Source organism: Anomaloglossus baeobatrachus, chromosome 5 (assembly GCF_048569485.1).
Source record: "Anomaloglossus baeobatrachus isolate aAnoBae1 chromosome 5, aAnoBae1.hap1, whole genome shotgun sequence".
Taxonomy (NCBI): Eukaryota; Metazoa; Chordata; class Amphibia; order Anura; family Aromobatidae; genus Anomaloglossus; species Anomaloglossus baeobatrachus.
In genome coordinates, this window is record NC_134357.1 from 584,704,520 (window position 1) to 584,717,740 (window position 13,221).

The 13,221-nt window shown below is 49.0% G+C and overlaps 1 protein-coding gene across 1 annotated transcript in view; it reads right to left on the reverse strand.

Moving 5' to 3' along the window:
* Positions 1–13,221, reverse strand: part of LOC142313140 (uncharacterized) — a 137,760-nt gene that overhangs the window by 59,720 nt on the left and 64,819 nt on the right. The window contains exon 14 of the mRNA XM_075352127.1: positions 8,083–8,770. Within this exon, the coding sequence (XP_075208242.1) occupies positions 8,083–8,770 (688 nt within the window). The remainder of the gene's footprint in view (positions 1–8,082; positions 8,771–13,221) is intronic.

Genomic DNA, 13,221 nt, shown 5'->3' on the forward strand with positions numbered 1-13,221 from the left:
TGAGTCACGTTTTTTGTGACCTCATTAGTGATCTCGCTGCGTGTGACACTGAGCAGCGATCTGGCCCCTGCTGTGAGATCGCTGCTCGTTACACACAGCCCTGGTTCGTTTTTTTATTGTTGCTCTCCCGCTGATAAGCACACATCGCTGTGTGTGACAATGAGAGAGCAACAATCCTGAATGTGCAGGGAGCAGGAGCCGGCGTCTGACAGCCTGCGGTAAGCTGTAACCAGGGTAAACATCGGGTAACCAAGGTAGTTACCCGATATTTACCTTCGTTACCAGCCTCCGCAGCTCTCACGCTGCCAGTGCCGGCTCCTGCTCCCTGCACACGCTAAGCTAAGCGGTGTGAGCTGGTAACTAAGGTAAACATCGGGTAACCATACCCGATGTTTACCTTAGTTACCAGTGTCCGCAGCTTCCAGACGCCGGCTCCGTGCAAGCGCAGCGTCGCTTGCACGTCGCTGCTGGCTGGGGGCTGGTCACTGGTCGCTGGTGAGATCTGCCTATTTGACAGCTCACCAGCGACCATGTAGCGATGCAGCAGCGATCCTGACCAGGTCAGATCGCTGGTCGGATCGCTGCTGCATCGCTAAAGTGTGAAGGTTCCCTTACTCCTTCCACCAGCCCAAAACAGCAGCACATGCAGAACCAGCAGCAGTGTGATCAAGAGGAGCAATCACTACTATCTGTACTCACAAAAGTATCACTGTATTATCTGTTGAGTTACATGGGACTGCAGGTCACATCTAATACATTATCATCTCAGGGGAGCCCACCAAAAGCAGGGTGCTGCTGGCAGAGATAGGGTACGTTCACACTTGCGTTCATCGCAATCCGCCACTATGGAAAATATTCTCCATAGACTTATATTGACAACGCACTGTGACGCAGTGTCTGCGTTTCATCCGCTGGCCGACACTGAGTCGTTATTTTGACTGAGCACCGGGAGGAGGGAACGCAGCATGTAGCATTTTTGGTGTTGTTAAAACAACTCACCTTGGCGGATTCCGTTGGAATCCGCCAAAGTGTCTAATGATCGTCTATGGTGGCGGATTCCGCCGCTATGCACTAAGCAGCGGAATCCGCTGATGGATTCCATCACATTCTACTGAGCATATGTACCGCCCCGGGGCTTGGCCGGCTGCCGAGACGCTTGGATCCGGGCTCATTGGTGGGTGGCTCGAGCTCCTCCCGGACCCGGGGGTCACGTCACTCTGAAGGGATGCTGACGCTACGTGAGGGGTGGTGTTCGGTGGGGAGGTCCACAGCCGAGGCCGCAGTTGTTTTTGGGTATTAAGTTCGTGACGCCACCCACGGGTTGTGGTGAATGGATGGACACCACCGCTGCCGTTGACTAGGCTCCCGGGGATGGTGTTGCGCAGCTTGGTGTTGACCCCTCCGTGGGTAGAGGGTGATGGTCCCGGGGGCCCGAGGGTGCTGAGGAGGGGGGATGCGTGCTGGTTTGTTGGTGCGATGCGGTGCGTGGCCCGAGGGAACTGTTGTACTCACTATTACAGACACACTGGAGTCTCTGGTAAACCAAACAAGATGGTGGACGATGCCCACAGGCGGCTGCGCTTGTCCCCTTTTTTCAGGTTGGTGGTTTCCGCCTTTCTCCTGCACCTCACTTTTAGTAGAATGGTGACTCCTATGCCTGAGCAACAGTAGTCCGCTCCCCAGCTTTGTGTGTGCCAGTAGAGCCCGTTTGCCTGCAGACGCTGGCCCGTGGGATCTCGATGCCTGGGCGGTGGCTTTCTATCCCTCTGGTTGGGCTGTTGTCTTCAGTCGGGTCTTGGGTGGGAAAGGACCTAAAGTCCAGACCCCAATCAGTGAATTCAACTCGGTCCAGTGGCTTCTGGGCCTCGTACTGGGTCTGAGTACCCCTCCTGGTGCTCTGGTTTCCAATCGGTTCCCCGGTTCGGTACCGGCGGGCCACTACCCGGTCCCGGTTCCACCGGCTGTAATTCCTGCTCCTGTAGGCGGCCACCACCGTCTGCCCCCTGGCCACAGGGTATCCGGGCTCCAACCCAGATCCCTGACAGATGTGCACACTTTGCTACCACTCTCCTCCACTCCTGTCACTGAACTCTCCGTTTTTCCTGCCTCAGGCTCTCCGAACTCCTCGGTGGGCGTGGCCAACCGCCTGGCTCCACCCCCCGGGTGTGAACGTCAAGTCCTGAGAGTGGTGACTCAGGGTTTTAAGGTTGGCTGCTGGTACCTTTTTAGGGGAAGGTGTTTGTGCAAGGGCCTACCTGTGACTACCTGGCTAATCCAGGGCGTCACACATGCTCAGCATGTCCAGCAGAACGATCTAAATTGTTTAAAATCACTCCAGGCCTCTCTATCGCTCTCTGTCGGTCGGTCTCTCCCTCTCACCCCCTCTCTCATACTCACCAATCATGGGCGTGGCGCTGCACAGCTGTCACCATGCTCTGGTGGCTTCTTCTCTTTTGAAAATGTCGGCCGCTCATTATTCCATCTCGTATTCCCTGCTTCCCCGCCCACCGGTGCCTATGATTGGTTGCAGTCAGATGCGCCTCCACGCTGAGTGACAGCTGTCTCACTGCAACCAATAACAGCCGCCGGTGGGCGGGTCTATATCATGCAGTACAATAAATAAATAAATAATTTTAAAAAAACGGCGTGCGGTCCCCCCCAATTTTGATACCAGCCAAGGTAAAGCCACACGGCTGAAGGCTGGTATTCTCAGGATGGGGAGCCCCACGTTATGGGGATCCCCCCAGCCTAAAAATATCAGCCAGCAGCCGCTCGAAATTGCCGCATCCATTAGATGCGACAGTCCCGGGACTCTACCCGGGTCATCCCAAATTGCCCTGGTGCGGTGGCAATCGGGGTAATTAGGAGTTAATTGCAGCCCATAGCTGCCACTAAGTTCTAGGTTAATCATGGCAGGCGTCTATGAGAAACCCCCCATGATTAACCTGTAAGTGAAAGTAAATAAACACATACACCCAAAAAAATCCTTTATTTGAAATAAAAGACAAAAATACACCCTTTTTCACCACTTTATTAAAATCCCCAAATACCCCTCAAGATCCGACGTGATCCACAGAGGTCCCATGACGCTTTCAGCTCTGCTACATGAAGCTGACAGGAGCGGCCACAGACCATTACCGCTCTATGTCAGCTCCACACAGCAACTGAAGTGAATCGCGCTGTCAGCGGGGATGTCACTGAGGTAGTGCTGGTGTGTGCATTAATGATGGGGGCGGTAGTACCTGCGTGTGTGCGATGATGATGGGGGCGGTAGTGCCAGTGTGTGCGGTGATGATGGGTGCGGTAGTGCCGGGGTGTGCGGCGGTGATGATGGGGGTGATAGTGCCGGGGTGTGTGCAGTGATGATGGGTGCGTTAGTGCCTGCGTGTGTGCGGTGATGATGGGGGCGGTAGTGCCAGGGTGGGTGCATTAGTGCCAGGGTGTGTGCGGTGATGATGGGGGCGGTAGTGCCTGTGTGTGTGCGGTGATGATGGGAGCGGTAGTGCCTGCGTGTGTGCGGTGATGATGAGGGCGGTAGTGCCTGTGTGTGTGCGGTGATGATGAGGGCGGTAGTGCCTGTGTGTGTGCGATGATGATGGGGGCGGTAGTGCCGGGGTGTGTGCGGTGATGATGGGGGCGGTAGTGCCTGCATGTGATGTGGTGATGGGGGCTCTCTCTCGGCTAAAGAAAACTAACGCAACGTGTTATTTCACAGGAATCTGTTGCCTTTATTATCACATTATTTACAACGCATGCGTCACATGCGTCACACAACGCATTGTGACGGATGCCAAACAACGCAATTGTGAAAGTAGCCATAGCTGGTCCTGAAAGCCCCAAAGGCACAGCAGAGAGGTGAGACTTTGTCGCTTGTACCACCTTGTGTTCGTGCTGGGAATGTATGACATGTTTTTGCAGTGGTGACTATAGTCCAATGGGCCCCAGTGTGAAATTTGGACCTGCCCCCCCCCCCCCCCCTACTCACACATGTACGGGCCCTTGTAGTGTTCTAACTTCTATCAAGACTTATGAACTGCCTCCCCTCCCCCTTCATTATGTAGTAATGTCCTCCGTCCTGGTATATATGCCCATCATCCTGGTGAATGACCCAATATATGGTCCACGTTGTCTCCATCCTGGTATATATGTTCCCATCCTGAGTTACATGGTCCCCAATCCTAGTGGGCATTTATGTCTGTTGGCAATTTTCTGTGGACATTTTTCACATATCATGTGAACATCCTCACCTTGCACCTCAAATATCATAGATCTGAAACTTTCTGATGCTGCAATTGGCAATTTTCTGTGTGGGCAATTTTCCATGTGGGCAATTTTCCGTGTGGGCAATTTTCCGTGTGGGCAACTTTCTATGTGGGCAATTTTCCGTGTGGGCAATTTTCCGTGTGGGCAATTTTCCATGTGGGCAATTTTCCTGTGGGCATTTTTCCTATGGGCAATATTCATGTGGGCATTTTTCCTGTGGGCAATTTTCCTGTTGGCATTTTTCTGGTCACCATATTACAGACACCTTTCATTCTCCGCTCCTGTTTGTTGTCAACTCAAATTTTGAAATTCTATATGAGAGTTTGTAATATTTCCTTAATATCTTCCACGTTGCTATCGTGTCTCTAAGCAAGGACGAGTGTCTGAGGTTGAGGGGCAATTTAGCCTGCCGTGAATGCAACAGTGCCGTATGGTCCCAGGGTAGAGCATAGTCCTTTTCTAGGCCTATTGCCACATTTTGTCCAGAGCTATGGATCCAGTCCATCAAGTATCTACTCAAGCAATCTATAATAATAATAAGTTTTATTTCTATAGCGCCAACATATTCCGCAGCACTTTACAATTCAGAGGGGACATGTACAGATAATATGAGACAATACAAAATAACAAAATTAAGATACCAGGAGGAGTGAAGGCCCTGCTCGCAAGCTCACAGTCTATGAGGAAATAGGGGAGGCACAAAAGGTGAATGGGGGGAGAAAAGCTTGTTATATATGGTCCAGCCATCGATTTAATAGGGGATTAAAAACCAGCTGTATGAACTTGTCGTCGGCCAGAATTTATACAGGTACAGGGGACAAGAATTGGAAGTACATTTTTTAGGAAGGGCAGAAAGGAACTAGAGCAGAGCAGTGAAGTGATAGGCTAGTCTAAAGAAATGCGTTTTTAGGGCCCGCTTAAAGGTGTGGATGTTGGGAATTAATCGGATTGTTCTTGGTAGTGTGTTCCAGAGCATAGGCGCAGCTCGTGAGAAATCTTGAAGACGGGAGTGGGAGGTTCAAATTGTTGAGGAAGTCAGTCTTAGGTCATTAGCAGAGCGGAGGGCTCGGGTGGGGTGATAGACAGAGATGAGGGAGGAGATGTACGGTGGTGCAGAACCATGGAGAGCTTTGTGAGTGAGAGTGATAAGTTTATATTGGATTCTGTAGCGGATGGGCAACCAGTGCAATGACTGGCAAAGAACAGAAGCATCAGTGAAGCAGTTGCAGAGGAAAATGACCCTGGCTGCAGCATTCAGAATGGATTGGAGAGGGGAGAGTTTAGTAACAGGGATACCAATTAGTAAAGAATTACAATAATGCAGGCGAGAATGAATGAGAGCGACAGTAAGAGTTTTTGCAGAGTCAACAGTAAGAAAAGGTCAAATTCTCGATGTTTTTGAGGTGGAATTGACAAGAACGAGCAAGTGAATGAATGTGGGGAGTGAAGGAGAGATCGGAGTCAAATATAACCCCGAGACAGCGGGTGTGCTGCTGGGGCGTAATGATAGAACCCAACACAGAAATGGTAATATTGGGTTTCAGGTTAGGAGAGGGAGGAAACAGGAGAAGTTCAGTTTTAGATAGAGGGAGGACATGATGTTGGAGACAGCGGACAGACAATTGGTTGTATGTTGTAATAGTGCAGGGGTGATGTCAGGAGCAGATGTGTACAGTTGGGTGTCATCAGCATAGAGATGGTACTGGAAACCAAATTTGCTGATGGTTTGTCCAATAGGGGCTGTGTATAGAGAGAAAAGGAGGGGGCCAAGGACTGAACCCTGAGGAACCCCGACCGTAAGGGGAAGAGGAGGGGAAGAGGATCCAGCAAAGTGAATCTATATTATAGGCCTCCATTATCTTTAGTAGCCATCAGTTTCTTTAAGCCAATATGCGGCCGTTTCCCTCTCCAGATAAAATGCGAGAATGTTTTGTTTAGAAACGCGACATCCTTGTGTTTTAAGAGGAGGGGGAGAGTTTGGATGTGGTACATTAATTTGGAAACCGACATCATCTTGATCAGATGCACTCTGCTTATTATGTTTAATGGAAGCTCCTTCCATCTTTTCAGATCTTCTGCTATGCGGTTTAGCAGGGGTGGAAAGTTTAGGCAATACAAAGTTCTGGGGACCCGTCCGATTTTAACTCCTAGGTAGGTTATGAATGACTTGGCTATTGAGATGCCCTCAAAAACATAGGCTTGGTGCTGTTGTGATTTCCCCAGATAGAGCAGCTCACACTTAGTTGTGTTAATTTTAAAACCCGAGCAGTCCCCAAATGCGCGTAGGTTATTTAAGATCAACAGGATTTGATTTATTGGGTCACAGAGGAAAAGCAAGATATAATCCGTGAAGAAGGTTGCTTGGAGTCATTTTATCACATACTTTTTAAGATTTTACTGAACTGCTTAAAGGGTGCTTTACACGCTGCGATATCTGTATCGATATCGCTAGCGTGCGTACCCGTCCCCATCGGTTGTGCGTCACGGGCAAATCGCTGCCCGTGGCGCACAACATCGCTTGGCCCCGCCACACTACTTACCTGCCTAGCGACGTCGCTGTGACCGGCGAACCACCTCCTTTCTAAGGAGGCGATTTGTTCGGCATCACAGCGACGTCACTAAGCAGCCGCCCAATAGAAGCTTCCTTCCTCATTGCCGGCGGGACGCAGGTGAGGTGAGGTTCCTCGTTCCTGCAGGGTCACACATAGCGTAGTGTGCTGCCGCAGAAACGACGAACATCGTACCTACAGTAGCAATGATAATTGGGAATAGGAAAGCATGTCAACGGTTTGCAATTTTGAACGATTTTGCGACGTTTTCCGATCGCACGTAGGTGTCACACGCAACGACATCGCTAACGCGGGCGGATGTGCATCACGAATTCCGTGACCCCAAAGACATCGCTGCATGTAAAGCGGCCTTAAGAAGGATGCTGCAGCACTGGTGTCGTAGAGCTCACTCTTTCACTGCGAGAGTGACCGCTGATCTCACAATCTGGAAGTTCCTTTGAGAGGATATTAGGAACACTTCTAAAAGTTTTGGTACTGGAAGTGAATATTTCGGCAGCTGATGTCCGCATGTAACTGCAGGTGCATGGCAGTGACATCATGCGATGCGCCGCTTACATAACTGAATTCAATTCCCGGCATCAAAGAGAACACCGCACACTGGGGGAGCAGAGGGATGGTGAGTATAATCATTTTTTTTATGTCTGCAGCTTGAGGAGGGACATATATACCAGTATGACAGCAGAACCAGATATATCATCGATGCAACCTGCACCCCAAGAGGTAAGGGGCCCATTTTCACCTGTAAATACCAAGAAGGGGATCATATATAAGAGGATAAAAGACATATATTCCAGAATGGGCCCAGGATGGGGATCATATATACCAGGATGAGCAAGGATGAGCCCAGGATGAGGGCCTTATATACCAGGATGATTGCCATATATACCAGGATGAGAGCCATATATACCAGGATGGGGATCAACTAATTGCCTGTGACGCAAAAATGACGGGGGCGGGTACGATCGATCGGTCGTATCGTGTAAAGCAGGCTTTACTTGAGCAATTGATATTTTGATAATTCCCTTTGACTCATGGTACATCATGATGCCTTCTCCAATGTGACTCATCTGACCTGACCTGATTAATGATAAAAACATTTGCCAAATTCAGAATGCAAGAATGGCTCCTCTACTGTGTGGGTTGTCTCATGGTCGAAAAGAATTGATTTACCAGTTAAACATTTCAAATATTCACAACATGAAAAATTCCAAATTCAGAACATAAAAATGGTTTATCCCCTGTGTGAAACTTTCCATGGTCAACAAGAGTTGATTTCCTAGTGAAACATTTACCACATTCCAAGCATGAAAATGGCTTCTCCCCTGTATGAGATCTTTGATGACTAACAAGAGCTGATTTCTGTATAAAACATTTCCCACATTCTAAACATGAAAATGGCTTCTCCCCTGTGTGAGATCTTTGATGACTAACAAGATGTGATTTCTGAATAAAACATTTCCCACATTCTGAACATGAATATGGCAATTCCCCTGTGTGAGATCTTTGATGCAAAACAAGATTTGATTTCCGAAAAAAACATTTTCCACACTCTGAACATGAATATGGCTTCTCTCCGGTGTGATATCTTTGATGCACAACAAGTTCGAATTTCCAATTAAAACATTTTCCACACTCTGTACATGAAAATGGCTTCACCCCTATATGACCTTTCTGATGCCTAACAAAGTGTGATTTCTGAATAAAACATTTCCCACATTCTTGACATGAAAATGGCTTCTCCCCAGTGTGAGTTTTTTGATGATCGGAATTTTGAACTTGTTTGAAAAGATCAGATGATAGAGCTTTCTGAGGAAGGACTAGAGGTATATCTGGGACAACAGCATGCTCTTCATATGTATCATGTGTGATACTTTCATCGTCTGTTTTAAATTCTGAATATATTAGAGGTCCATCTGAACTCCCAATACAGTCATCTGCTAAAAATAAACACAATGTTATTAGTTTTTAATGATATTATCTTGAAAGTACATTTATTTTTTTTAAACCAAAACATCAGAAATTAAATTAGGGAAAAAAATATTCTGAATCTGTTTTCCAATTTTGAGATCTAAAGGCCCCGTTACATGCAACGACGGATCTAACGATATATCGCGGGGGTCACGGATTCCGTGACGCACATCCAGCATCGTTAGCGACGTCGTTGCGTGTGACAGCAAGGAACGACTCTTAACGATGGAAAATACTCACCTTTATTGTCCATCGTTGACACGTTGTTCCTTTTTGAAAAATCGTTGATTTTTGAGCACGCAGGTTGTTCGTCGTTCTCGAGGCAGTACACATCGCTACGTGTAACACCTCGGGAACGACGACCTACAACTTACCTCCGGCCGCAGGCAATGTGGAAGGAAGGAGGTGGGCGGGATGTTACGTCCCGCTCATCTCCGCCCCTCCGCTTTTATTGGGCGGCCGCTTACTGACGCCGCTGTGACGCCGCAAGAACCACCCCCTTAGAAAGAAGGCGGTACGCCGGCAACAGCAACGTCGCTAAGCAGGTAAGTCCGTGTGACGGCTCCTAACGATTTTGTGCGCCACGGGCAGCGATTTGCCCGTGACGCACAAACGACGGGGGCGGAGACGATCGCTAGCGATATATCGCAGCGTATAACGGGGCCTATAGAGTTACATTTTTGTTAATTCAGACCTTCCATTCCTGTCTCCAAGATATCTCTCCAGTAGCACCAGTTCTCTGGAATGTGCTACAGTAAATAATCTGATTGATTGTCACAATGTGACAGCAAGATAACAAGGGACAGTGGGCTCCTATACTGTCCCTCACGCTAGGAGACCCTAGGCTATCCCTAATCTCTGGATTACCCCTGAAGGTGGAGATGCCCTTGTCCCGTACCTTACTATCCTCCTGACTAGATCTAATCTGTGATCCTCCAGGGAAGGAAAGGGAAAGAGTATGATGGAAATATAGATTAAGAATTAAGACAGACGGGAAAACTAAAACTCAGACACACTGCAAACTCACAGAAATAAACAGTGAGAGACTAAGGAGAAAAGCAAGAGCAGGACAGTAGAAACAAAAGTACAACAAGGGTTAACACTACAACCGTTCACAGCACTAATGCACAACAAACACCCGTAAGTCTGTTTCACAACACCTCACCAGACCAGTATAGGTAAACTATATCTGGCATTAATGGAATAGCCCAGCCAGCATATATAGGAGGGCAGAGAATGATACTGGCTTCCCGCAGCATGGGATCAAAGACACTAACTAGCAGCCCAGCAAAGATTAAGGGGTACTTTGCACGTAGCGACATCGCTACTGCAATATCGTCGGGGTCAAATCGAAAGTGGTGCACATCCGGCGCCGGTAACGACGTCGCAACGTGTAAAGCCTAGATGCACCCATAAACGATCGCAAAAGCGTCGTAAATCGGTGAACTGTGTAGCGTCGGTCATTTTCATAATGTCGCACCAATAGGAGATACGATGTTGTTCCTCGTTCCTGCGGCAGCACACATCGCTGTGTGTGAAGCCGCCGGAGCGAGAAACATCTCCTTACCTGCCTCCACCGGCTATGCGGAAGGAAGGAGGTGGGCGGGATGTTTACGTCCCGCTCATCTCCGCCCCTCCGCTTCTATAGGCCGCCTGCCGTGTGACGTCACTGTGACGCCGCACGGCCCGCCCCCTTAGGAAGGAGGCGGGTCGCTGGCCAGAGCGACGTCGCAGGGCAGGGTAAGTCCGTGTGAAGCTGCCGTAACGATAATGTTCGGCAGGTATCACAAGATATCGCATGTGTGATGGGGGCAGGCACTATCACGCTCGGCATCGCTAGCATCGGCTAGCGATGTCGCAGCGTGCAAAGTACCTCTAACTCTTGCTAGCTTGGCTAAGTCTGTGGTTTGATGCCTGTGTCTCCCTGCACTGCTCACAGACATCAGAGAAGTTAGTAGGCAGAGAGTAGTTTCCACAGATCCTGACACCGCCTTGACAGTTGAATAACCTGCAAACATCTCTGTGACACTGATCCACAACATAGGCAATTTCAAAGAGGCTTTTTTTGCAAGACGAAAATAAAATTGTTTAAGAAAGATGCTGGAAATTTAACAGGAATGTGCAGGACTATGACGTTGATGGCCTATTCTTAGGCTTTGTAATCAAAGCAGGTAGCAGGGTCTTGCTGTCTGTGCAGATAAACATTTGGGCTCAATTCATCAAGACCGGCGATGTACACTGAAAAATAACATCAGGAACTGGAATGAGATTTCTGGCATAAGGAATGCCGCAGTTTGTTACAAATTAGAGAAGCGGTGGCATCACACCCTTCTTTTGGCCAAGCTCTGCCCAATTAGGCAAATATGGTTGAAATTGGCATGAACACACACACACACACACAAACACACACACACACACCAGCCTGTCTCCTCTTCAGCCTTAGGGGCACTTTGCACACTACGATATAGCAGGTGCGATGTCGGTGGGGTCAAATTGAAAATGACGCACTTCCAGCATCGCATGCGACATCGTAGTGTGTAAAGGCTCGATGATACGATTAACGAGCGCAAAAGCGTCGTAATCGTATCATCAGTGCAGCGTCGGCGTAATCCATGATTATGCTGACGCGACAGTCCGATGTTGTTCCTCACTCCTGCGGCAGCACACATCGCTGTGTGTGAAGTCGCAGGAGCGAGGAACATCTCCTACTGGCGTCACCGCGGCTTCCGTAGGATATGCGGAAGGAAGGAGATGGGCGGGATGTTTACATCCCACTCATCTCCGCCCCTCCGCTCCGATTGGCCGTGTGACGTCGCTATGACGCCGCACGACCCGCCCCCTTAACAAGGAGGCGGGTCGCCGGCCAGAGCGACGGTCGCAGGACAGGTGAGTCCATGTGAAGCTGCCGTAGCGATAATGTTCGCTACGGCAGCTATCACAAGGAAATCGCTGCTGCGACCGGGGCGGGTACTATCGCGCTCGGCATCGCAGCATCGGCCTGCGATGTCGCAGCGTGCAAAGTACCCCTTAGACTCCTGCAATTGAGACCGTTGGTCACATAACATGATGTCACAAAGGTTTTTAAATTGTCTCTCCAGTAAAGGAGACAAACTCTAGCACAGCGCCACCTATTGGAAGTAGCGATCCTAAAAGTCACAAGTGGATTTTCAACAATCCTTTGCAATATGACTCAGGATATATAAGCCAGATCAGAATCCCAATTTGCAGACACGGTGTTTCGGGGTGCTTGCCCCTCGTCAGTGCAAAGTATGGGGGTGTCTGATCTGGCTCATGAGAAAGCTATGTGGGGACCACGGGGGAACACTATTCTCCTTAAGGAGACTTTGCAAGCCAGTCTGGCTGCCAGGTAAGGGGACTTATAGCTGCAATGCCCCTCTGGGAAATATTCAAATTGTCTCTCCAGTAAAGGAGACAAACTCTAGCACAGCGCCACCTATTGGAAGTAGCGATCCTAAAAGTCACAAGTGGATTTTCAACAATCCTTTGCAATATGACTCAGGATATATAAGCCAGATCAGAATCCCAATTTGCAGACACGGTGTTTCGGGGTGCTTGCCCCTCGTCAGTGCAAAGTATGGGGGTGTCTGATCTGGCTCATGAGAAAGCTATGTGGGGACCACGGGGGAACACTATTCTCCTTAAGGAGACTTTGCAAGCCAGTCTGGCTGCCAGGTAAGGGGACTTATAGCTGCAATGCCCCTCTGGGAAATATTCAAATTGTCTCTCCAGTAAAGGAGACAAACTCTAGCACAGCGCCACCTATTGGAAGTAGCGATCCTAAAAGTCACAAGTGGATTTTCAACAATCCTTTGCAATATGACTCAGGATATATAAGCCAGATCAGAATCCCAATTTGCAGACACGGTGTTTCGGGGTGCTTGCCCCTCGTCAGTGCAAAGTATGGGGGTGTCTGATCTGGCTCATGAGAAAGCTATGTGGGGACCACGGGGGAACACTATTCTCCTTAAGGAGACTTTGCAAGCCAGTCTGGCTGCCAGGTAAGGGGACTTATAGCTGCAATGCCCCTCTGGGAAATATTCAAATTGTCTCTCCAGTAAAGGAGACAAACTCTAGCACAGCGCCACCTATTGGAAGTAGCGATCCTAAAAGTCACAAGTGGATTTTCAACAATCCTTTGCAATATGACTCAGGATATATAAGCCAGATCAGAATCCCAATTTGCAGACACGGTGTTTCGGGGTGCTTGCCCCTCGTCAGTGCAAAGTATGGGGGTGTCTGATCTGGCTCATGAGAAAGCTATGTGGGGACCACGGGGGAACACTATTCTCCTTAAGGAGACTTTGCAAGCCAGTCTGGCTGCCAGGTAAGGGGACTTATAGCTGCAATGCCCCTCTGGGAAATATTCAAATTGTCTCTCCAGTAAAGGAGACAAACTCTA